Source organism: Kogia breviceps, chromosome 16 (assembly GCF_026419965.1).
Source record: "Kogia breviceps isolate mKogBre1 chromosome 16, mKogBre1 haplotype 1, whole genome shotgun sequence".
Lineage (NCBI taxonomy): Eukaryota > Metazoa > Chordata > Mammalia > Artiodactyla > Physeteridae > Kogia > Kogia breviceps.
The window spans coordinates 2,485,944-2,510,323 of NC_081325.1; the positions used below are offsets into that span (position 1 = coordinate 2,485,944).

The following is a 24,380-nucleotide window of genomic DNA, read 5'->3' on the forward strand; positions in this document are numbered from 1 at the left end:
CTAAGAACCACGTGGCAGCCCCGTGTGGGCGGCCCGAGGCTGGGGCCGCCACAGGTGACCCGCTTCGCCACAGTTCGTTGAGGCTCAAGGCCTGGCCACCGGCCCCTTGCAGCCACGGGTGACAGTGCTGCAAGGACCGCTGGGAGGGGCCGGAGCCTCACAAGGTCAAGGACAGACAGACACCACCTTTTTTTTAAAAAGTAGGATATATATACCTTCTTGTTTATTCAGCTATTTTCAGTAGGAGCAGAAACTTTTTATATTAGCCATTTTGAGCAAGTATATTACAAACATTTTACTTGACATGTAAACATTTTATAAACATTGTTTTCACTTGCTCGGCAGTTTTTAGACACGCGGGTGGAACCCTCACCCTCTCGCCCGCCTGTGGCCTGGGTCCCCGAATCCTGCCTGTTGCTGAGTGACCAGTGGACGTGCCGCACAGGACCTGCCCTCCCTCTGGGAGGCTCAGCTCACCCCAGAATCTCACACTTGTATAAATCGCTGCAGGTTTATACAACTAGCAATTTTTTTCACTTGCAGACTTACAATTCCCAGAAATCAGGAGTGGAGTCCTCTTCTACAACTGCAACGTAAGCTAAACTTTGCCCTTTTCTTGAGGCTATGTCTGTCCCTGAACACAATTATTTGTAAAAGTTAAGTTCTTAACTCACTTTAAAATCCTTAAAAACAGCTGTAGGTGGAGGGCATGCTGGCCGTGTGTCTCTCTGGACTCTGCTTTGATGGCTCCACTAATTTTCAGAGGAAACTGTTAATTAAGGTCTTCACTTTATTTTAATTTTATGGTTGATGTTCAGGAATATCATCTGCAGGGTCGGCCGCTCTGCATCGTTGTTTATACGCTCTTGTCCTGACTTACAATCAGCCTTGGTTTGATCTGGACAGAAGGTCAACCGAGAGAGCTTTCAATCTGTAACCAAATATTGACAGAGGTTGTGCATGAAAAACATTGCTGAGCAAAATTCATATTTTCCAAATAAAAAATGCAAAATTGAAATTGATAGCTGTGGGTAGTTCTATACCATTTGGGGAATTTTACTTCTGTGCTCAACCTCTGGGGGAAAAAAAAAAAAAGGTAAGCCTCGTGGTGGTGGTATATCTAACATCCATCCTTGTCCAGAAAACAGAAGGTTCAGATCAACGTCAACAAAGAAATCCATGAATTAAAAAGAAAAATCGCCTTTCAAACCTTGGGTAATTATTTCAAGCACTGCCACTGTTGTGTAACCTTTTCTAGCCCCTCCTCAAGCATAAAAGTGCAGACATCGGAGGAGTCTCGGACTGAAGGTGAGTAAACTCGCACGGGGATAAACTGCCGCTATTCCATGAACTGTATTAATCGTCAGTTTAACTAACAACGTTAGCTGTTAACAGGTAACACATTTCCAATGGAAGAATCAGCTTTCCCTTCCAAGATCTAGAAAGGCAACCTGTATTTTTGCATTTTTTTCTCTACCTGGAACACTCAACAAATATTTAGTGAGCATGTGCCCTCCTCTTCTGGGCACTGAGCTCCTGGGAGGCAGCTGTGAACTGGACACAACTCCAAACCGCGTGGCTGTCAAAGCACACGCGGTGTCCGCAGCCACCCGTACACGGGAGGCGCCCGAGGCCGAGGCCGAGGCCCTGGCCAGTCACTAAGCCGCCTGCACTCCTGGCTCTTTACCTGCATTAAGGAGAGCAGACCAGACGGCTTCTATGACTTCTTCCACATATAATTCCGCTGATTCAAGGTGGCAAAAGCATCCCCAGCTCTAGGGATGCCCTCACTAAGGAAATCACAACAAGATGTCTTCTTCATCTTGAAAGTTAGGCCGGGGAGAGCCCCCAGTTTGTGAGGGAGGAGGGGAGGTCGTAGCTTTTCAATCTACTAAGAAAAGAGGGAAAGGTCACATGGGTCCCTTACCACATTGTATTCCCAGCTGCGTTCACAGTTCACGGTCCAGCCCAGAATCATAATTCACGTAACAGCGGAATTCGTTTCCCAGGGTTCGCGTGTGCTTTGGAATAAACTTGCACGTCTTCACTCCGAGAAGTTTTGCTGCCTCTTCCTCCATGACGGCACCTGAAGAGAACAGCCAGACAACCCAGAGACTGAGGCGCCAACCGTGTCTCAGCTCCACACCCAGCAGGCCGGCCCGGGAGCTCTTCTTGACCAGATGCGGGAAGCGGTGAGTTGACGGTACCACTCAGGGATAAGGGGGAAGGTCAGCGCTCTACATGCCTTTTCTACTTCCTCCAGCATTTATGCAAATTTACTTTTTTCCTTTTCTTTTCATTTAATAAGTAATTTTCCTACATCTGCAAGGCTGAGATACTTAAGAAAATAATTATATTCCACAAAGTAACATAAGGAAAGCAACAATAATTACCAAAAACCACCATTTTCCAACTTTGAGTCAACAACCCCTTTTCTCAATAGTAGCGAATCATGCAAACTTTTACCAGTACATTCACACCAACCATCCTTTGGCCGACAAATCCCATTCCTCCCTCCAGCCCTGTCCTTGGCACCCACTGCACTGGGGGGAAGGCTGCCCGGCACCAAGGAGACCAGCGGTTAACATTTTCGTTCTCAGTCAAATGCCGGTATATCCACCTTAAAATGTGCCCACATCACCAGTGCGAAAGTGTCCTCCTTAGCTTTGCTAACCTAACGTCTAGCTCTGTAACCTCTGGCGTCCACTTGAACGCCCGAGATGCCAAATTTCTTTCGTCAGCAATTGTGCCGGCTGAGCCCGATACTGCTGTTGCCACTGACTCGATGAGCACCAGGAACACGCGTGGCGCCCCCCCCCCCCCAGGGGAGGACCCGCTTCCCAGGCATCACGCGCTTAACGCTCCCCAACCCCGAGAGGCAGGGAGCGCCTCAGCCCCACTGTACAGATCAGGTGACCGGGGCACGGGGCACGGAGAGGGAAAGAACCTTGTTTAAAGTCACGGGGTGTGTGCTGCCAGTCTGGCACCTACCTGTGCACAGCAGAATCTTGCCCCGGGTCAGGTACTTGATGGTTTCCGACGTTTTTCTAAGACATTCCTCAGAGAGATAGGGGGGATCTGCTATTACGATGTCAAAACTGTGTGCAGCAATTTTCTCAGGTAAATCCACTGGGGTATTGTAATCATAGAAGATAAACTCCTCTCCGTATATGGCAAACCTGTGGTCATATTCGAAGATGCAGATGGAAAAGTCTTCTCTGTGCAGCTCTCTCAGCTTCTGGTAGACACTGGGGGCGCTCACACACGCTATTCTGGAACGAAAGGAGCCACTCATGACTGAGCTTTATGACAGCGCGTGGCATCGAATCACCACTTCGCTAAAAAACCACAGTCTGTGTTCAGATTTTCTTAAAGGAAACAGTCATGCAAACTGAAGTAATACTAACAGCAGTACATTTTTTTTTTCTTTTTTTTTGCGGTACGCGGGCCTCTCACTGTCGTGGCCTCTCCCGTTGCGGAGCACAGGCTCCGGACGCGCAGGCGCAGCGGCCGCGGCTCACGGGCCCAGCCGCTCCGCGGCACGTGGGATCTTCCCGGACCGGGGCACGAACCCGCGTCCCCCGCATCGGCAGGCGGACTCTCAACCGCCGCGCCACCGGGTAAGCCCAACAACAGTACCTTTTGAGAGAAAACTTTCTACTGCCTCACTTTTAAGGAATCTACTGTTTACAAATCTCCAACTCATGATTTTCAAGTATGAAAGGATAAATGTGCTTTTCATGGTAAAGAAGAAACGTACAACATCATTGGGACAGGGTTAGGAAGCCCACGGCCTGAATTTACACAGCATTTTCACGGTGGTCTCTTAACATCCATTTCAAATACTTTTTAGCCTCAACCTAAATATTGAAGAAAAAACTCCCAAATAACTGCCTAAACAACTTCAGTTTTCTGAAAAAAATACATTAAAACTAGGTCTCACTGCAGACAGACTAGTTTGAATTTCTGCTGCTTTTTTGTATAAGTAAATTAAAGAATCTGTCTCATTACAAGCATCTCGTTTATGAATGGGTAGTGTTCCAGTGGTTAACTTTTAAAGCCAACTGCCAAAATGCTACAAGTACCTTAAAATGTTGAATTACTCAGTCGACTGTGGTGCGTCTATTACAGTGGAATACTGTGTCGTCATTACTCTCCAAGACAGTCAAGTTCAGGAGAGTGTAAACCGCTTTCACGGAGTGGGGTTTATGCTTACCTCTTGGAGATACACAGCTTGTCTGCAGACAATGGGAAAGACTTTTTGTCTCCTTTGTCACTTTTAGATTTTTATTACATGTGTCGATATATATATATATATATATATATATATATATATATATACACACACACAAAAAAAAAAATCATTAAGAAAACTCCCTATTTAGAAAATTAAACTCAGCTTTAGAACTGTGAGATGCATTTCTTCGGAGAAGTGTTACACGTCTAACCGGTTAGGTGCCCACGCTGGGCTCAAAGGCTTCCTGGCCCAAATGCACGTGAAGCACGTAAGCGAGTCTGGGGGCATCCCGAATGCCTTCTGTGGGGAGCAGACCCCAGCCCGGCTGCTGCCAGAGCTCTGGGCCGGGGGGGCAGTGGTCCGAGGCGGAGGAGGGCGTGAGAGCAGGGTGTGGCGGACGGCCTGCTGCTCAGAGCTGGGCCCTTGTGCCAGTGATGTGACCGCGTGGGCCTCAGCGACCGTCTCTAGGATGGAGAGTGTACAGGAACTACCTCAAACAGGATGACCCGCAGAAAGCACTTGCCCGGGAGACAGGACACACAGTAAGTACTCAACAGATGCTGCTCTTATTACTCGTCTTTAAAATTATGACGTAACTCCTACAAATACTAAAGATGCCTTTCAGAAAAAGTAAGTTGCTTCCAAGGCCCTCATATGTAAAAATAAAAAAATACATGTAAAACCATGTCATTAAGAAAAACGTAATAAACTACATATAATTTTAAAAGAAAAAGGACAGAAAAAAGAAAACCTTAGGCCTGATGGCAGAGGGAACACCTTCATTTAGATTTGTTCCTTCCTGAGAGCCTGCTGAATAAAACGTGACACTAAACCTCCAACAGTAAGACAACGTGAGGGGAAACAAAAGAATACTTAGGAAGCTGACACGCAAAGCAGTGGATGGCTTCTGATTCAGCAGACCCGAGATAGCCAAGTCCCACTGGCAGCCAGGACAGCCGAGAAGGAACCTGGCTGACAGCACAGCACCCATGGCTCAGGAAGCTGCACAACCAGGTAACTCAAGAAGCGGGGGGGTGGGGGGGTGAAGGGGGGGCAACAAACAGGAGAACTGTGTTTGAAAGGTCTGTTCAAGAGGAAATGCACCCCCAAGATTCTCTTCCCTATCCCAAGCCTCCACAACTGTGGTAGGAAACTGGAGGGATGTTCTCTGGACTGGGGGGGCTTGAAGGGTGGGTGCCAGGCACAGCTAGTGGTGATGTACCATGTGGAAATGGCAAGGATCACGTTAAACCCATTGGACGTTGGGACCCCCAGCCCTCTTTCAGAAATAAGCCTTCTGGGATGAGGTCAAAGAGATGCGTGACTTCCAGGCAGGAAGGCTTCCTGGGCTCGGACCGGCCCACAAGGAAAGGCCTGGACATGCTGACCCTGGGCGTTGATGGGGAAACAGCCATCTGCAGACCCCCAAGTAGAGAAATCCTGCCCAGGTATCAGAACCTCCAGCCCTAGAGTGCCTCACCCTTAAATCCGGATGGACAGCAGGGGGCCAGCAGACATTCAAGGAAAGCTTCTGATACCAGAGGCCAAAATAAACAGAAGACGCGGGAGTGCAGTTAGTTAGAGACTGTGTAGGGAGAAAACTCTTTTTTAAAAAAATCCTATTATATCTTCAGAAGGATGAACAAGATACAATAATAAATATTCAGAGACCCAAAAAAGAACTTTGGTATAGATGACTAAGTACATGACAGCGGAAATGGTAAACTCAGTAGAAAGCTTCAAAGATAAAGTTGAGGAATTTTCCCAGAAGGTAAGGTCAAAAGATGGAAAAAGGACAGAAAAAAGAAGTAGATAGCTCCAACATTCAAATAATAGGCATTCCAGAAAGAGGAATCGAAAAAAAAAGTGGGAAGGAAATCAAATAATTTAGGACTATTTTCCCAAACTGAAGGACCTGAGTATGAGAATGGAAGGGCTTTCACCCAGTGCAACAGATGGAAGCTCCACACCCAGACACATCAAATACTGGGCATCAAGAGCAAATCCCAAGCTACCAGTGGGCAGGCCTGGGAAAAAACAGGTTTCCCACAAGAAATCGAAGGCATTGTATTTTCCAATAGTGCTACCGAAACGTGGAGTCGATGACGCAAGTGCCCTCAAAACCTGGAATTCGACACCCAACAAAACTAACACATGAAGAGAAGGGGTAGAATAAAAACTTTCAGACATGAAAGGTTTTAAAAATTTCCCTCCCATGGAAACTATTGAAGGATAAACCCAACCAGGATAAAGCTGTAAACTAAGAGCTGGGGTACTGGACACAGGAAGTCTGGAGCAAGAGAGAGGTAAAAGGACACCTCAGCATGATGGTGAAGGAAATCGCAAGACCAGAGCTGCAGCGAAACCAGTAATCAACCAGTCCAGATGGAGCAGGTTGCAAAGCCCTGGAAGTCATTTTTTTCAAGCAGCTGAAAAATATGTTTGAATTTGTTAAGAGATTTAAACCACTGGGGAGAATTTGAGTTAATTAGTAATATGGACACAGAAGTACTAAAAAAAAAAAAAATTATTCAGGAAAGATGAAACATTGTACAGAAAAGGAAAAGACTCAGCTGTGAAGAACATCTATGTTGTCCTAACAGCATAAACCCTGCTCTAACCAAAATGAGGATATAACTAACACCGATTCTGCACAATCACTTCCAGGAAACAGAAATACAGGCAACACTTGCCAGCTCATTTTATGAAGCGACCATTAACCAATAGGAAACCCAGACCAAGAGAGTAAAAGAAAACTTCAAACCAGTATTACTCATGAACACAGAAGCAAAAATCCTCAACAAAATATTAGCAAAGAGTCCAGCCATTGAAAAAAAAAAGAAAAAAAAGCTATAACTCCACCGGGAGAGTGGACAGAAAGCAGACACATATGTGGCAGTTGTGGCCTCTATGAAGGGAGCCAAATCCTCATTCTCTTAGGGGGAGAAGTCAAGAAACAATGTCCAAGAGTGACAAGTCAAGAAGTGCCGATATAAACATGTTATTTAGAAATGCTTGTAAATACCAAGAGAATCGATGAAAGAGACCTGAAAAGGGGAGGGGGTGAACAAGGGGAAAATTAACAATGGACTATTTTTTGAACAAGTCTTTTAGGACCGTTTGACTTTATATGCGTGCAAAGTTTTGACAGAAGTAAAAACCAAATTAAAAAGAAAATCTATTCTTAAAACTTCAAAAAGGTCAAGATATTTTTCTTTTAAAGCAAACTCTAGGGTATAAAAGTAACAGGTAGAAAATGTTCAAATAAGGAACAGAGATAAGATAATAGATTTCTGTGTGTGTCCCCAGACACAATAGCGAAGCAGTTCTTACTTCCTCACGTTCTGCGAATCATGAACTACAGGTCTTGCAGATTACAGTTCAGCCTTCTTACCATGTCTCATCTAGGAAGGACGTTTAAAATATTACTTTAGATTTAAAGGCAAGAGAGAAATGAAAGTGATCTCACCTGCCACCTTCCCCAGCAGCCGCCACGGCTTCCTCTGCGAGGCGCAGGGCCGTCTCCGGAGTGTACCAAAACTGGCTCAGCTGCTACGACAGAGGAAGGAGCAAAATCATTTTACAACTGGCATAGGGTTTATCCTTTTAATTTATATCTACTATATCACTATATACTGTATCAATTATCAGTCTTCACTGCTGGGCCAAGTAATATACTCTGACTGCATTTGCTTCTGGTATGGTACCTACCTCTTGTTTTTCCTAGAGTTAATACATGACTGCTTCATTTGCTTGGGTTCTTTGAACTTGTCCCTAATTCTCCCAACATCCCGCAGCTTCTGAGAAGTGGTGCGTAGGAGGTAAATGTTGTGAGACTTATCATGTCTAAAACATTTTAATTTTATCCTCACATTTGACTGATAACTCAGCTGGGTGTAGAATTCTAGGCTGAACAATTTTCAGTCTAAATCTTGAAGGAATTGCTCCACTTTTTTCTAGTTTCTAGTAAAGCTACCGAGAAGTGCAATGTGACTTATAGACCTCAGGCTCTGTAGGTGACATGCTTTTCTCTGGAAGGTTCTAGGATCTTCCTTGTCACCTATATCCAGAATTTTCAGTCATAATAATCATGTGTCTTAGTAATGGTCTTTGGTTCTGGGAAATTTTCTAATATCATTCTTTGAAGGTTTCCTCCTCTCTTTGTTTTCAGTTCTATTTTTCTAGAACTCCAGTTGGTTGAATATTGAGCTTCCTGGATTTATCCTCTAGTTTTATGTTTTCTTTCCATAATTTGTAATCACTGTCTTTTTTTTTTTCCACCAACTTCCTGGGAGATCTCCTTAATTTTATAAACAAAACAAACCAAAAGAAAGTGTCAAAAATACACAAATAGTTAATTCAGGTAGTGGAGTTATGACTTTTGTTTTTGTTGTTCATGTTTTTATATATTCTCTACAACAACCATAGATTACTTTAGAATCAGAAAAAAGTACATAGTATTTAAAATAAGCAGAAGGAAAAGAGAAAAAAGACCACCTCAAGAATAATAATGTACTTCAAGTTTCTAATATTGACTATTCAAAGCATCAAGCTAAAGACAAAAGCACATAAAGAAGGGAAGCAGTGAGAAAGAGGCATCTGAGTGAGTGGAACATTCAGAATAAATATAAAGAAATATTTTTGTCCCCGTCTCAAACAGACAGTAAACAGGAAAATTTTATATAACTTAAGAGATCTAAACTTAACACAAAATGTAAAAGACTGCTTAAACACACACACACCTCCTTCCAGCTGCAAACTGAGGAAGAGAGGCAGATCTATCATCAAGGGGTAGTCACAGACAGAAATTAAGCCTCATCTATTTCTCAGCTATCTCCTTCAAAAATGTAAGTTTCTACATTCCATGTTAGATTCGTTTTCCTGAACTCACTTTTAAAAATACCTATTTTTATTTGGACCATAAAAATACAATTAATATACATACTGTGCCCCAGAAACTATTAATATCTTCTTAAAAACTCAGTTTCATCTATTTTTTACTACATGTTTAAGTCCCATTACCCCATTACTGCAATGATCAATTAATTTTTCCCTTTTCTCAAGGATTGCTGGGCTCCGTAACAACCAACAGAATGCATCTGTATACGAGAAGGAAGCGCAGCGTGCGCTGGCTGTAACGATACGCTGCTCTTCTACTGAAACGTCCCCTCCGCTGATCACCAGGCAGCCTGAGAGTCAGAATTAGGAAAATCTGCATTTGTACTGTCTGAAAATGTTCGTGGACTGCTCTCCGTCTTAGCTCCTGAACAGCTTATCAGCTTCACAGTGACAAGTGAGGTAAACTTGGGTATTAGGTCAGATACAGACAAACACTGGACTAGGTACAGAAGAGGCTCCACAGCAACACTTCCTGATGGGTGTGCAATGCACTGACTTACCCAGTTCTCCTCTATTATTCCGATGTTACACTTGTCATCGCCACCGAGGTCGGCGTACTGTTTCTGCTCAGCATAAAACTCCTGCAGAGCTGCAAGGGCATGGGAAGAGAGCTGGGGGAGGTCCTCATCTTCAGAGTTGCTCATGTCACACCTGCAGGAAATGAGTATAAGTGATGTTTGTTTTTTCCATCAAACAACAATTTAAAAAAATTTTATCTCACAGCAGGGATCAAAACTGAAAGTGAGTTGTATAAAGGAAACACACCTGTATGATTCCTTGTAGAGTGAAATCTTTTTTTTTTTTTTTTTTTTTTGTGGTACACGGGCCTCTCACTGTTGTGGCCTCTCCCTTTGCGGAGCGCAGGCTCTGGATGCACATGCTCAGCGGCCACGGCTCACGGGCCCAGCCGCTCCGCAGTATGTGGGATCTTCCCGGACCGGGGCACGAACCTGTGTCCCCTGCATCGGCAGGCGGATTCTCAACCACTGCACCACCAGGGAAGCCCGTAGAGTGAAATCTTTACCATGAATACTATAAAGATGTTTTGCTTTCTTCTGGTACCCCAATGGCCACATGCAGCTAATTCACAGTAGATTCTCTTAATAAGATCTTTTTATGTGTGCATGTCACTGTTTTTAGGTGACCTAAGGCTCCTGGGTGTCACTGACAGGATAAGTGAAAGATCATAAAGGAGGGGTATAGGAAGAGAGATGAAAAATAAAAGGGATGAGAGAATGCAAATTATGATAATAATGAGACACCACTATATACCTACCAGACTGACTAAAATTAAGAAGACTGATAATACCAAATGTTTGGGGGGATGTGGAGTAATGGAAATTGCCTATTCTGCTGTTGAAATGTAAATTGATGAAAACATTTCAGAAAACAATTTGACCTTACCCCTGCTTCAACTCAGTAATTCCGTATCTAATTATACATATAGATCATATAACTATATGAAACTCCTGTAATTCATTTAAATAGACATGTAAAATATGTTCAAAGTAGAAATATGTACTAGCAACAACTAAAATTACTAAAGTGTCCACCCACTGGACAATATACAATAAATATACTGCTATATTCCTACAGTGGATACTATATAGCAATGAAAACATTTTATACCACTCTTTTCTCCTTTGTTGGCTTGCTACCTATAGCTTTGTTATTTAAGTGGTTGCTTTAAGGTTTACAGTATATATATCACAGCATACATTCAAATAACATATCACTTCTTGTATTACATACAAATTTTACAATTGTACATAACTTCCATTTCTCTCCTCCAATCCTTTGTATTACTGTTTGACCAACATCTTTTTACATTTGTTATAAACTCCACACCACACTGTTAAATGTTAAAACCTTATATATTTACCTACTTCGTCACCACTTACACTGCACTTCATTTTGTTGTACAGATAAATATTTCCATCTGCTGTCATTTTCCTTCTGCTTGAATGGCTGCTTTTAACATTTCTTGTAGCACAGTTCTACTGCTGATGCATCCTTGCAGCTTTTATGTCTAAAACTGTCTTTAGATTGCCTTACTTTTTGAAAGATTTTATTTTTTGGGGGCGATGGAATTCTAGGTTGGGTTTTTCTTCAATACCCTAAAGAGATTCCTCCACTATTAGCTACAGTGTGGGTTTACAGTTTTCCTGAAATTTGAAAAGTTTTGGCCACTATTTCTCAAATATTTTTCTAATGTCCTTCTCTTTCCAGGATCCAAATACATGAATATTAGGTAACTTGAAATTGTCCCAAAGCTCTCTGATGCTCTGTTCACTTTAAAAAAACCCAAAACAAAACTTTTTTCTTTGTATTTCATTTGTGATAGTTTCCATTTCTGGTCTTCAAGTTTGGTAATTTTTTATTCTTCAATGTCTAATCTGATGTTAATCACATCCAGTGTATTTTTTATTTCAGATATTGTAGTTTTTATGGCTAGAAGTTTGACTTGGGTCTCTTTTATTGGGTTGGCCAAAAAGTTCATTTGGGTTTTTCTGTAAGACGGCTCTAGTAGCACTTAGATGTCCTTACCTTCATTTGAAACAGTTTTGTTAGATTGTATTGTGACAGCTGTCATATCAACATTCATTTTTAAAAAACTTACTGATGTGGAGTTTGCATCTCCTCACAATTAGGGAACCTACCAGGTGCTGGTGGGGGACCTCGGACACCTAAGGGGGTGGGAGGAACTCCCAAGTGACTGGGTAGGACGTTGCGGGGAGGGAGAGGGGAGAAGTGGGGCGGGACCGGACCAGCATCCCTGAGGGGTGGCTGGGGGAGGGGCCCACTCACAGTGAGGGGATCAGCGGGGACGGGGAGAGACCCTGGCGGATCAGAGGGGCACGCAGCCAGCATTTCCCCTGCCCACTCGGGCCCCGGGGAGCCTGCTGAGGTCCTGGGCCTGATCCTCCGCCCTCTGAGGGCTCCTCCGGCCACGTGGGTCCTGGGGGCATGGGAGGGAGGGTAGTGGGGGAGGAAGAGTAGAGGCAAGACCGACCGGTGCCCCTGAGGGGTGGCTGGGGGAGGGGAGGGGCCCCTACACTCGGGAGAGGCCCATCCACAGTGAGGGGGTCAGCAGGGACGGGGGGAGAGACCCTGGGGGATCGGAAGGAAACGCGGCCAACATTTCCCCTGCCCACTCGGGCCCCGGGGAGCCTGCTGAGGTCCCGGGCCTGATCCTCTGTACTCCAAGGCCCCCTCCAGCCATTCTGAGCCAAAGCCCCGCCCCTCACAGCCAAGGCCTTTTTTTTTTTTTTTTTTTTTTTGCTGTTGTGGTTGTTTTACCTTGTTGTATTTATTTATTTGTTTTGGCTGTGCTGGGTCTTAGTTGCAGCATACAGGATCTTTAGTTGTGGCAATGTGGACTCTTAGTTGCAGCATGCATGTGCGATCTAGTTCCCTGACCAGAGATCAAACCCGGGAGCACAGTCTTACACAGTGGACCACCAGGGAAGTCCGTGTTTTACCTTGTTGTTGTTGTTTCATTTATATTTTTATTTTTTCTAATATATTTTTTATTTTTCTAATTTTATTTATTGTTATTGTTCAGCTTGCTTGTTTGTTTGTTTGCCAGATCTTGGTTCCCAGGCCAGGGTTCGGGCCTGAGCTCCTGTGGTGGGAGCACCGAGTCCAAACCACTGGACTAACAGAGAACTCAGGCTCCGGGGAATATTAAGGGGGGTGAGGCCTCCCGGAGGGCCTCGTCTTGGCACTAAGACTCGACTCTACCCAACTGCCCGCAAACTCCACTGTTGGATGCCTCAGGCCAAAGAGCCAGTAAGACAGGAACACAGTCCCACCCATCAAAAAAAATGAGATGACAAAAAAATATGTTACAGGTGAAGGAGCAAGGTAAAAACCTACAAGACCAAATAAATGAAGATGAAATAGGCAACCTACCTGAAAAAAAATTCAGAGTAATGATAATAAAGATGATCCAAAACGTCAGAAATAAAATGAGGCACAGATTGAGAAAATACAAGAAATGTTTAACAAAGACCTAGAAGAACTAAAGAACAAACAGTGATGAACAACACAACTGAAATGAAAAATACACTAGAAGGAATCAACAGCAGAATAACTGAAGCAGAAGAACAATAAGTGAGATGGAAGATAGAATGGTGGAAATAACTGCTGAGGAACAGAATAAAGAAAAAAGAATGAAAAGAATTGAGGACAGTCTCAGAGACCTCTGGGACATTAAACACACTAACATTCAAATGATAGGGGTCCCAGAAGAAGAAGAAAAAGGATCTGAGAAAGTATCTAAAGAGATTATAGTCGAAAACTTCCTTAACGCGGGAAAGGAAGTAGCCACCCAAGTCCAGGAAGCACAGAGTCCCAGGCAGGATAAACCCTAGGAGAAACACGCAGAGACACATAGTAATCAAGCTAACAAAAATTAAATTCAAAGAAAAACTACTAAAAGCAGCAAGGGAAAAGCACCAAATAACATCACAGGGAATCTCTATAAGGTTATCATCAGCTGATTTTTCCAGCAGAAACTACAGGCCAGAAGGGAGTGGCAGGATATATTTAAAATAATGAAAGGGAGAAACCTATAACCAAGATTACTTTACCCAGCAAGGATCTCATTCAGATTCAACAGAGAAATCAAAAGTTTTTACAGACAAGCAAAAGCTAATAAGAGAATTCAGCACCACCAAACCACCTTTACAACGAATGGTAAAAGAACTTCTCTAGGCGGGAAACACAAGAGAAGAAAAAGACCCACAAAAACACACCCCAAACAATTAAGAAAATGGTCATAGGAATATACCTATTGATAATTACCTTGAATGTAAATGGATTAAATGCTCCATCCAAAAGACACAGATTGGCTGAATGGATACAAAAACAAGACCCATATATATGCTGTCTACAACAGACCCACTTCAGACCTAGGGACACATACAAACTGAAAATGAGGGGATAGAAAAAAGATAATTCCATGCAAATGGAAATCAAAAGAAAGCTGGAGTAGCAATACTCATATCAGATAAAATAGACTTTATAATAAAGACTGACAAGAGATAAGGGAGGACGCTACATTATGATCAAGGGTTCAATCCAAAAAGATGTGACAATTTTAAGTATTTATACACACAGCATAGGCACACCTCAATACATAAGGCAAATGCTAACTTACATCCATAAAAGGGGAAATCAACAGTAACACAATAATCGTGGGGGACTTCAACACCCCACTTACACCAATGGACAGATCATCGAGACAGAAAATAAGGAAACACAAGCTTTAAATGACACAATAGACCAGATAGATTTAATTGATATTTATAGGACATTCCACCAGAAAGCAGCAGAATACACTTTCTTCTCAAGTGCACACGGAAAGACAACCCTCAAAATGGGAGAAAATAGTTGCAAATGAAGCAACGGACAAAGGATTAATCTCCAAAATATACAAGCAGCTCATGCAGCTCAATATCAAACAAACAACCCACCCAATCAAAAACATGAGCAGAAGACCTAAATAGACATTTCTCCAGAGGTGACATACAGGTGGCCATGAGGCACATGAAAAGATGCTCCACATCACTAGAGAAATGCAAATCACAACTACAATGTGATATCACCTCACACCGGTCAGAATGGGCATCATCAAAAAGATCTACAAACAACAAATGCTGGAGAGGGTGTGGAGAAAAGGGAACCCTCCTGCACTGCTGGTGGGAATATAAATTGATACGGCCACTACGGAGAACAGTATGGAGGTTCCTTACAAACTAAAAACAGAACTGCCATATGACCCAGCAATCCCACTACTGGGATTGCTGAGGAAACCATAATTCAAAGACACACGCACCCCAATGTTCATTGCAGCACTATTTACAATAGCCAGGACACGGAAACAACCTAAATGTCCACAGATGAATGAATAAAGAAGATGTAGTACATATATACAATGGAATATTACTCAGCCATAAAAAGGAACGAAACTGGGTCATTTGTAGAGATGTGGATGGCCCTAGAGTCTGTCATACAGAGTGAAGTAAGTCAAAGAGAAGAAACAAATATCGCACATTAACTGATATATGTGGAATCTAGAAAAATGGTACAGGTGAACCTAATTCCAGGGCAGGAACAGAGACACAGACATAGAGAACGGATGTGTGGACGTGGGGGTGGGGGTGGGGGTGGGATGGGGAAGGGGAGGGTGGGATGAATCAGGAGATTAGGTTTGACATAAATACACTATATACCACGTGTAAAATAGCTAGCGGGAACCTGCGATATAGCACAGGGAGCTCAGCTCGGTGCTCCGTGATGACCCAGGTGGGAGGGAGGTCCAAGAGGGAGGGGGTCTATGTATACATACAGCTGATTCACTTCGTTGTACAACAGAAACTAACACAACATTGTAAAGCAATTATACTCCAATTAAAAAAACATCAAAATTGGTGAATTTTTTAATATTGAAGACAAGAAAAAAGCAACATTTTTGGCATATTATGCTTTATTATAGGTAAAAACACAACTGAAACGCAAAGAGAGACTTGTGCAGTATATGGAGGTGCTGTGACTGGTTGAACGTGTCAAAAGTGGTTTTCAAAGTTTTGTGCTGGAGATTTCTCACTGGACAATGCTCAAGGTTGGGTAGACCAGCTGAGGTTGACAGCGATGAAATCAAGACATTGAGAACAATCAGCGTTATACCATGCAGGAGACAGCCGCCATACTCAAAGTATCCAAATCAAGTGCTGAAAATCATCTGCAACAGCTTGCTTATGTTAATTGCTTTGATGTTTGGGTTCCACATAAGTGGAAAACACTTCTTGACCGTATTTCCACATGCGATTCTCTACTTAAATGTAATAAAAATCTTCCATTTTGGGGCTTCCCTGGTGGCGCAGTGGTTGAGAGTCCGCCTGCCGATGCAGGGGACACGGGTTCGTGCCCCGGTCCGGGAGGATCCCACGTGCCGCAGAGCCTGCGTGTCCGGAGCCTGTGCTCCGCAACGGGAGAGGCCACAACAGTGAGAGGCCTGCGTACCGCACACACAAAAAGTTCCATTTTTAAAACAAATTAGTGATGAGCGATGAAAAGTGGATATTGTACTATTGGAAGAAACCACGGGGCAAGCAAAACGAGCCACCACCAACCACACCAAAGGCCAGTCTTCATCCAAAGAAGGTGATGTTGTGTATATGGTGGGATTGGAAGAGAGCCCTCTATTATGAGTTCCTTCCGGAAAAACCAAACGATTAATTCCAACAAGTACTGCTCCCAATTAGACCAACTGAAAGCAGCATTCACCAAAAAGTGTCTGGAATTAGCCAACAAAACGCATAATCTTCCATCAGGATAACTCAAGACAGCATGTTTCCTTGATGATCAGGCAAAAACTGTTACAGCTTGGCTGGGAAGTTCTTTTTATTTTTTATTTTTAAAAAATATTTATTTATGGGGCTTCCCTGGCAGTGCAGTGGTTGAGAGTCCGCCTGCTCATGCAGGGGACACGGGCTCGTGCCCCCCGGTCCGGGAAGATCCCACATGCCGCGGAGCGGCTGGGCCCGTGAGCCATGGCCGCTGAGCCTGCGCGTCCGGAGCCTGTGCTCTGCAACGGGAGAGGCCACAACAGTGAGAGGCCCGCGTACCACAAAAAAAAAAAAAAAAAAAAAAAAAAAAGAATCCACCTGCTAATGCAGGGAATGTGGGTTCAAGCCCCAGTCCAGGAAGATCCCGCATGCCGCGGAGGAAATAAGCCCATGTGCCACAACTACTGAACCTGCACTCTAGAGCCCACGAGCCACAACTACTGAGGCCCGCGCGCCTAGAGCCTGTGCTCTGCAACGAGAAGCCACTGTAATGAGAAGCCCATGCACCACAATGAAGAGAAGCCCCCGCTCACCGCAAGTAGAAAAAGCCTGCGCGCAGCAACGAAGACCCAATGCAGCCAAAAATTAATTAATTAAAAAATATATATTTATTTATTTGGCTGCACCAGGTCTTAGTTGCAGCATGCATGTGGTATCTAGTTCCCTGACCTGGGATCGAACCCGGGCTCCCTGCATTGGGAGCACAGAGTCTTAACCACTGAACTACCAGGGAAATTCCGGCTGAGAAGTTCTGATTCATCCTCCATATTCACCAGACATTGCACCTTTGGATTTCCATGTTTTGGTCTTTACAAAATTCTCTTAATGGAAAAAATTTCAGTTCCCTGTAAGACTGTAAAAGCCACCTGGAACAGTTCTTTGCTTAAAAAGGCCTCTGGGGAAGATGGAATTATGATGAAGTTGCCTGAAAAATGGCAGAAGGTAGTGGAACAAAAGGGTGAATACGTTTTTCAATAAAGTTCTTGGTGAAAATGAAAAATGTATCTTTTAGTTAAAACCCAAAGGCACTTGGCCAACCCAATCTTTCATTCATATTTCTACTAACATGTTCAGTCTTTCCTCTAGTTTTCTGAATGTGCAGAATACAGTTATAACTGTTCATTGTCCTTGTCTACTAGTTATAACATCTGTGTCTGTGTGGGTCAGTTTCAACGAATTGATTTTCTCCTCATTATGGGTTATATTTTCTTCTTTGCATGGTTGGTTAATTTTTTTTCATTGAATGCTAGATATTATGAAATGTAACTTGTTAGATGGTAGATATTTTTGTACTCCTATAAGTATATTTATAACCATAAATTAGTATTTATAAATATAAGTATTCTTGAGATTTGTATTGGGACACAGTAAAGTTACTTGGAAACAATTTTATCCTTTTGGATCTTGCTTTTCAGACTGTTAGTAGAGAGGAGAGCAGCAGTTAGTCTGGCACTAATTACTGCTCACCACGGTAGCAAAACAGCAGTATTTCTAAGTACTTCATCCAACGCCCCATGAATTATGAGGTTTTTCAGTACAGCTGGCGGAGACAGTCACTCTTCCCAGTCTTGAGTGAGCTGTGCTCCTTCAAATCCTTTCAGATATTTGTTTTCTCTAGCCTCGGGCAGTTTCTCAAGGAGGTCCCTCTGCAGTTCTCTAGCGTTCTTTCTCTGGTACCGCACTCTGCCTTGCACTCTGGCTCCGTCTGGCTTCCCCAGGATCTGTGAACTACTTCCTCAATTCAGAGAGGTCTCTGGATTCTGTCTGGGTTTCCGTCCCCTGCACAGCAGTCTGAAAACTCTCTCAGGCAGTAAGATGGGGCAATCATCAGGCTCATTTTGTTTGTTCCCCTCTTTCAGGGACCACTGCCCTTTGTCGTCTTTTATCTGGGTTTTGTTGTTGTTGTTTTTTAGTTATATCAGATGGGAGGGGAAATTTAGCCCTTGTTACTCCAAGTGGAAGTTCACAGCAGTAAAAAAATAATTAACTACAGCCATATATGTGCTAACGAGAATGAATCTCAAGCACGTGTAAGTCACTAAGTTACAGAAGATACATATAGTATAAATAATTCTATTTCAATTAAGTTCAGAAACATGAAGATAAATGCAAGTTAATGAAAAGCTGAAGATTAACGATAGTGGTTACCTCTGGGAGTGAGGATACACATAAGTGCCTGAAATGGCTTCCGAACAGTTTGATGCCACCCCAGGGTACCAAGCATTTTGAAAGAACTAAGAATAAATCTCATGGAACAACTCATCTATTCTTCTATCCATATTTTTCACACTGTATAATGATCCCCCTTAAGTTATGAAGTCAATATAGTAGGACAACATCAGCATTTTTTTTAAATAGAAAAAACTGTATTGAAGTATATGGCTTATAGTAGAAATTAAGTATTGCTTTGTGAAATGTTTTAGCCAAAAACACACGTGTGTACAGGGTCATGTATCATGATCCAAAACTTCTTACTACAGGCTGTCGTTTTAAATGTTTGAAATTTTTCATTGTAAACGATCTGTAATTTGTGCACACACCCATCTCAAGATGTAGATGTTCTAATACTTTACTGGACTAGATCATATAGACAACTCTTACTTGAAGCAGATACTTGATAACATTTTTTATACTGATTGTGAAAAAGTATTTCTGCTATTATTTAGACATTCAGAAAAACACGATACAGGATTAAGAGCATGGCCTCTAGAGCCAAATTACCTAGGCTTAAATCATGGCTTTGCCACTTACTAACTGCATAGCTTGGAGCAAGTATTTAACCCCTCTATGCCTCAATTTTCTCATCTATAAAATGGACAAATATTAACAAACACCTACTTAATAGGGTTATTTTGAGTTAGATGAGTTACTATCTATAAAGTGCCTAATAGTCCCTGGCACACAACAAGAACACAAATATTACCTTCAGTACTCCCTGAAGTTGCAAGTATACCACTAATAATATGGTATCTGTTGTAACCACTAAATAAGACAGTTTAGTACCTTCATGTGACTGTCTACAAAAAGTGAACTGGCAGAAGAGGGAATGAGTGAAACTGGAGCACAGGAAATCAGTAATTAAAGCGAATACGATGAAGTGTGACAGGAAACTCTGCATGGAGCAGGACTGACTGACTGACACATTCACAGACCTAAGATACACATTTTTTAAATTACTTTAACAAGTGACTTTAAAGTGAGTGTAAATTTAATTGCAGCATGTTTTCTTGAGATTTGATAAAATACAGTTATCACTATTGTCACTTTTTTTTTTTTTTTTTTTTGCGGTATGTGGGCCTCTCACTGTTGTGGCCTCTCCCGTTGCGGAGCACAGGCTCCGGACGCACAGGCCCAGCGGCCATGGCTCACGGGCTTAGTTGCTCCGCGGCATGTGGGATCTTCCCGGACCAGGGCACGAACCCGTGTCTCCTGCATCGGCAGGCGGATTCTCAACCACTGCGCCACCAGGGAAGCCCTATTGTCACTTTTTAGACAAAATGCAGATATAGCAGATCTATCACTTTACAGCCTCAACATAAAGTGGTCAGAGAGGTGAGACAGTTCTGAAGGCTGACGCCATCAGGGTGGTATCACTGGGAATGAATGGTGAGAGAGTGTGTATAAAGGTTATGAGAAGGTTCTGGGAAGGCCGTCTCCATACCTAGATAATTTTACTGGCAAAATCTATCTGATGTAACTATCTTGGATCCCTAGAGTCTATTCAAAGGCTTGCAACTCCCAGGGGAAGACTGAAACTTCGGTTAATTTCATTCCATTTGGGCCCTCAACTGGGCCGTGGCTACCCATCCCTCACTCCTCGTTCCTGCCTCAGGAAGGTGTGCACAAATACCTGTTTTGTGCTCAGGGATTAATTTATACAGCTGAATGAGGACATGGAGAGGTCAACGCCACTGAAAGAGGAGTTTGTTATTCACAGTTCCCCAGGAAACGAGAGGCACAGCACATGGCAAAGGACCACATGAAACCTGTCATATGCAGGGACAAGGAAGCAGAGAGAGAACCGGGACAGTGTCTTTATTGTGAAGACAGTGGGCAGGAAGGGAAAACACGTTCTATAATGTGCGGTTTGGGAGGTCTGTGACACGGCTTTCACGTGCCCAGGAGAGCTAACGTGCAGAGAAGGTGTAAGGAATTACAGGGCCATTACTCTGGCCCTGAAATTAATGGATGCCAAGTAGACAGACATGATAAAGTCGGAGACCACACAGTTTCAACAGCTCCAGGAGCAGCCTGTATGCAGCCTGTGGGAGCAAGGTGGGCAATAAGGACCCTGCCCTTCAAATACTGGGCATCTGTATTCTGATCGTTGACAGCTACTTCTAATCATGGAGGCGGAGGCGGAGGCAGAGGCAGGCAGCCGCCCCCGCTCGGCCCACACTGTTGTCAGCACCTCCCCCTCCAACAGAAGCGACTTGGAGGCGATTTAAAGTGCCAGCACCTCCCCTGCTTCCATTTTTCTCTCTTCCCCCTTTTGGGGGCCACACATTTAGGGACTAGACCATTATAAATAGCAACTGAATATACGGAGGAATTTAGAAGGTCACTATGCATGCCCAGGGAAAGATGTAGGCTTAGAAAGACCTTAAGTTTCCTCAGGCTGATCCTTGGCACAAAAACAGCCTACAATAATAGCAACAACAACAGAATGACAAAAAAAGCAAATCCTGGGGAAGGGGGAGAATCTGATTTCCAGCGTTTTCCACACAAAAAAAATCACAAGGCATACAAAGAAACAGGAATGTATGGCCCATTCAAAGGAAAAAAGTAAACCAACAGAAACCATCCCTGAAAAAGATCAGATGGCAAAACAACTGTCTTAAAGATGCTAAAAGAACTAAAAGATGTGGAGAACATTAAGAAAACAACGTATGGACAGAATGGAGATATCAGCAGAGATGGGGTACACCTTCAAGTGGTCCAACAAACGCACCGCCGGAGTCCCAGAAGAAGGGAGAACTATTAGTGTGTGCAATGCTGAGCTGAGAAGGTCTGAGAACACAGCAAACTTATCTGCAAAGTACTAAGAGGCTTCATTTTAGTCCTGTATTTCAAGAGTCAGAATCAGGCGAATATTAAAATCCAATGTCTCCTGAGAAATTTGAAGTGCACAACCGATTCTTGATCCAATCTGCCCCACAATACTGTCTAGAAGAGTTGAAGGCCAAAGAAAAATATGGTGTGTGTCCATATACACTCATATATACACATATACGTCTGTACCCTTCATACAGACAGGAATATCTGAATTTCTATTTATTAGTACTAAACACTTTCCACAGCTGCCTTTGTAGAGAAAGGTTTTCAATTTGCAACTTGAAATCTGTTAGCTAATTATTTAGAAATAACACATGAGGGCTTCCCTGGTGGCGCAGTGGTTGAGAGTCCGCCTGCCGATGCAGAGGACACGCGTTCGTGCCCCGGTCCGGGAGGATCCCACGTGCCGCGGAGTGGCTGGGTCCGTGAGCCGTGGCCGCTGAGCCCGCACGCGTCCGGAGCCTGTGCTCCGCAACGGGAGAGGCCACAACAGTAAAAGGCTCGCATAACGCAAAAACAAAACAAAAACACATGAAAACCATAAAAAAAAAAAAGTTGACTTCGTTCAAATGAACGAATTCCAAAGAGCAATTTAAGAAAACTGCCTACTTTTGTGGCTGTAAAAAGCAATTAAATTTCAATCTGTATTTTAGTATGACTTTAGCCCTAAAAGTTTATTTTTAAAGCTGATAATCATTTACCAAGGCACTACCTTGCACTAGCACTATTCTTGGTGATGGGAATCCAAGTCCCTGTCCTCTTGGCACTTACATTCTAGTGAGGCAGGGAGAAAACAAACAATAGGAATAAAATACATTTTGGATTACGGTAAGAGACGCTCAATGGAGAGATATGAATTGCAAATGTTAGCAATCATACACTGTTTCATACATTATTAGAGTGAGTTCATGAGAGCATCACAAGTGGGAAAAATTAAAATCTGTTTATATAATAAACATTACTAAATTCTAAATTAACTGAACTTCAGTTGTAATACAGTAAATTTCTTAAAACTTAAATCACTACTTTACCATATCTTTAGCATCTTTAAAAATTTTTCTAAGTGGGCCTGTGAAACTGCTGTGAGATTTTCAAGTCCAAAAGTAGTTGGGAACGGCATTCCCTGGCAGTCCGCTGGTTATGAGGACTCCATGCTTTCACTGCCCGGGGGCCGGTTCAAGATCTGGTTGGGGAACTAAGATCCTGAAAGCAGCCCGGCGCAGCCAAAAAAGAAACAAAAGAGAACAGAAGAGTTGGGAAGTGCTGTGCTACACTGCTATCAAACGGATGCTAAGCCTCATGTGGCTGCTACTGCAGCTCAGTGGTTCTCGCGGAGGGTGCGCTGGCATCTAGCGGGTACGGGCCAGGGATGCTGGTAAATACCGTACGATTTAGAGAATCACCCTCCACAGCAAAGAACTCCCCGGCCCCAAAGTCACCAGCGCTAGAACTGAGACCCTGCTCTCGGCAGAAGGACGCACAGGAGGCAGCTGAGTGTGGCAACGTGGCGAGCCCTCTATCCGAGGGGCACCGCTTAGTGCCCTGAGAGCAGAACGAGCAGCGCGTGCGAGTGGAGGGCGGAGAGAAGCAGCAGGTAGCTCGTACCTGGGCCTGGAGGAACACGCAAGGATGCGGAAGGGGGCGTGCAGGCGGACAGCACGCGCGAAGGATGCACGTCAACGAGCTGCGTCAGCAGGGAGGACTGGGCTACCCTGCGTTGCCGTGAACAACTCCACGAAACCAACGCGACCCTCCCGCGAGAGGCAACCTCAGGCCAAGCACATTTCAAACGCACACAAGCCGACTTCCACGTGTCAGGCTTACGGCCGGCCGCTCCTTCCTGTCCACACCACGCACACAGTGTCCCGGCCACGGCCACCCTGGGGCCGCGCAGGGCGGGGGGGGCTGGGCGCGGGGGCCTCCCGAGTGACCCGGCGCAACTGCCCGGGCGGTCCGCGTGGTCACCCGCCCCGGACGGCGCCTGCCCTCCCGCCTTCGAAAACTCTACCCTGTTATTTTACAACTAAGACACGGGGGTGAAATCCACCTGCCTGAAGCGCGGCTCGACGCGCACGAGCCCTCAGGCCCGCCCCGCCCCCTCTGCCCGGCCGAGACCCCTCAGCCCCTGCGGCCGCCCTGAGAGAACGGGAGGCGGCAGACCCTCCGCCCCGCCCCTCCCCCGCCAGCCGGGACTGACCCTCCTCAGCTCCCTCCCGCCCTGGCCCCGCTAACTACAGCCGCTGCCCCCAGGCTGCGCTGGGAAACCCGAAGGAGCAGAAACCCGAATACAGGAGCGCGGCTGCTGCTCGGGTTACTCACCAACGCGCCCCACTCGCCTCCGTGCGTGCGCCGCCACCTCCCCTCGCTGGCCCGGACAGCCGACTGCGTCTGCACGTGCGCACACCATCCCGCCAGCCCGGAAGCGTGGGCGGTGCCACGCCCGCGCATGCGCAGTAACCAGCAGAACCGGGGCGTGGGCGGGGCGGCTGGCTCCGCGCACGCGTATACCGCCCAGTCGGGCGCCTCCGGCAGGCGGTTGCGTCCCGCGTCAGTCGCTAGGCCGCCTCGTGTAGGGAGGCGCCGGACTCAGCAGGTGCTTCTCATGGAAGCAATAAAAGGTACTTTAGGTTTTAACTAGATTCCCTTCAGGTCAAACGCATACCAAGGGACCTGTTTTTTTGCACTCGATGCGCTTGTACGTTTCACAGACATTAAGGTTGTGTCTTGCTCCGTCTCATCGAGAAATTCAGACATTAACCTGAAGCTTTATAGTAAAGACAGCATTAGAAAAAAAGCTTTAAAACCCTGCGCACGACTTCCTTCGCGGTGTGCTC

The 24,380-nt window shown here is 44.5% G+C and overlaps 2 protein-coding genes across 9 annotated transcripts in view; one reads left to right on the forward strand and one right to left on the reverse strand.

Moving 5' to 3' along the window:
* IL17D (interleukin 17D) overlaps positions 1-10,762 on the forward strand; it is a 34,623-nt gene extending 23,861 nt beyond the window's left edge. For 2 of the 7 annotated variants that reach the window (XM_067016424.1, XM_059041490.2), the window contains exon 4: positions 544-1,022. The gene's annotated coding sequence lies outside the window, so the exon portion shown is untranslated. Of the gene's footprint in view, positions 1-2; positions 1,309-2,009; positions 2,193-9,301 lie in introns of those variants that run through there. The other 5 variants (XR_010837170.1, XR_010837169.1, XR_010837168.1 and 2 more) reach the window with 5 other exon arrangements.
* EEF1AKMT1 (EEF1A lysine methyltransferase 1) lies at positions 1,053-23,970 on the reverse strand. Of its 2 annotated transcripts, none has more exons than XM_059041496.2 (5): positions 23,866-23,970; positions 9,637-9,787; positions 7,707-7,786; positions 2,992-3,272; positions 1,053-2,086 (listed from the first exon to the last, which is right to left on the reverse strand). In XM_059041496.2, exons 2-5 carry the CDS (start codon positions 9,778-9,780, stop codon positions 1,950-1,952), a joined length of 642 nt encoding a protein of 213 aa, XP_058897479.1. In that variant the 5' UTR covers positions 9,781-9,787; positions 23,866-23,970; the 3' UTR covers positions 1,053-1,949. The 2 variants fall into 2 exon arrangements, with proteins under 2 accessions (XP_058897479.1, XP_058897480.1); XM_059041497.2 differs by having other exon boundaries at positions 7,707-7,789; positions 23,866-23,963.
* Positions 23,971-24,380: the final 410 nt, after the last annotated feature.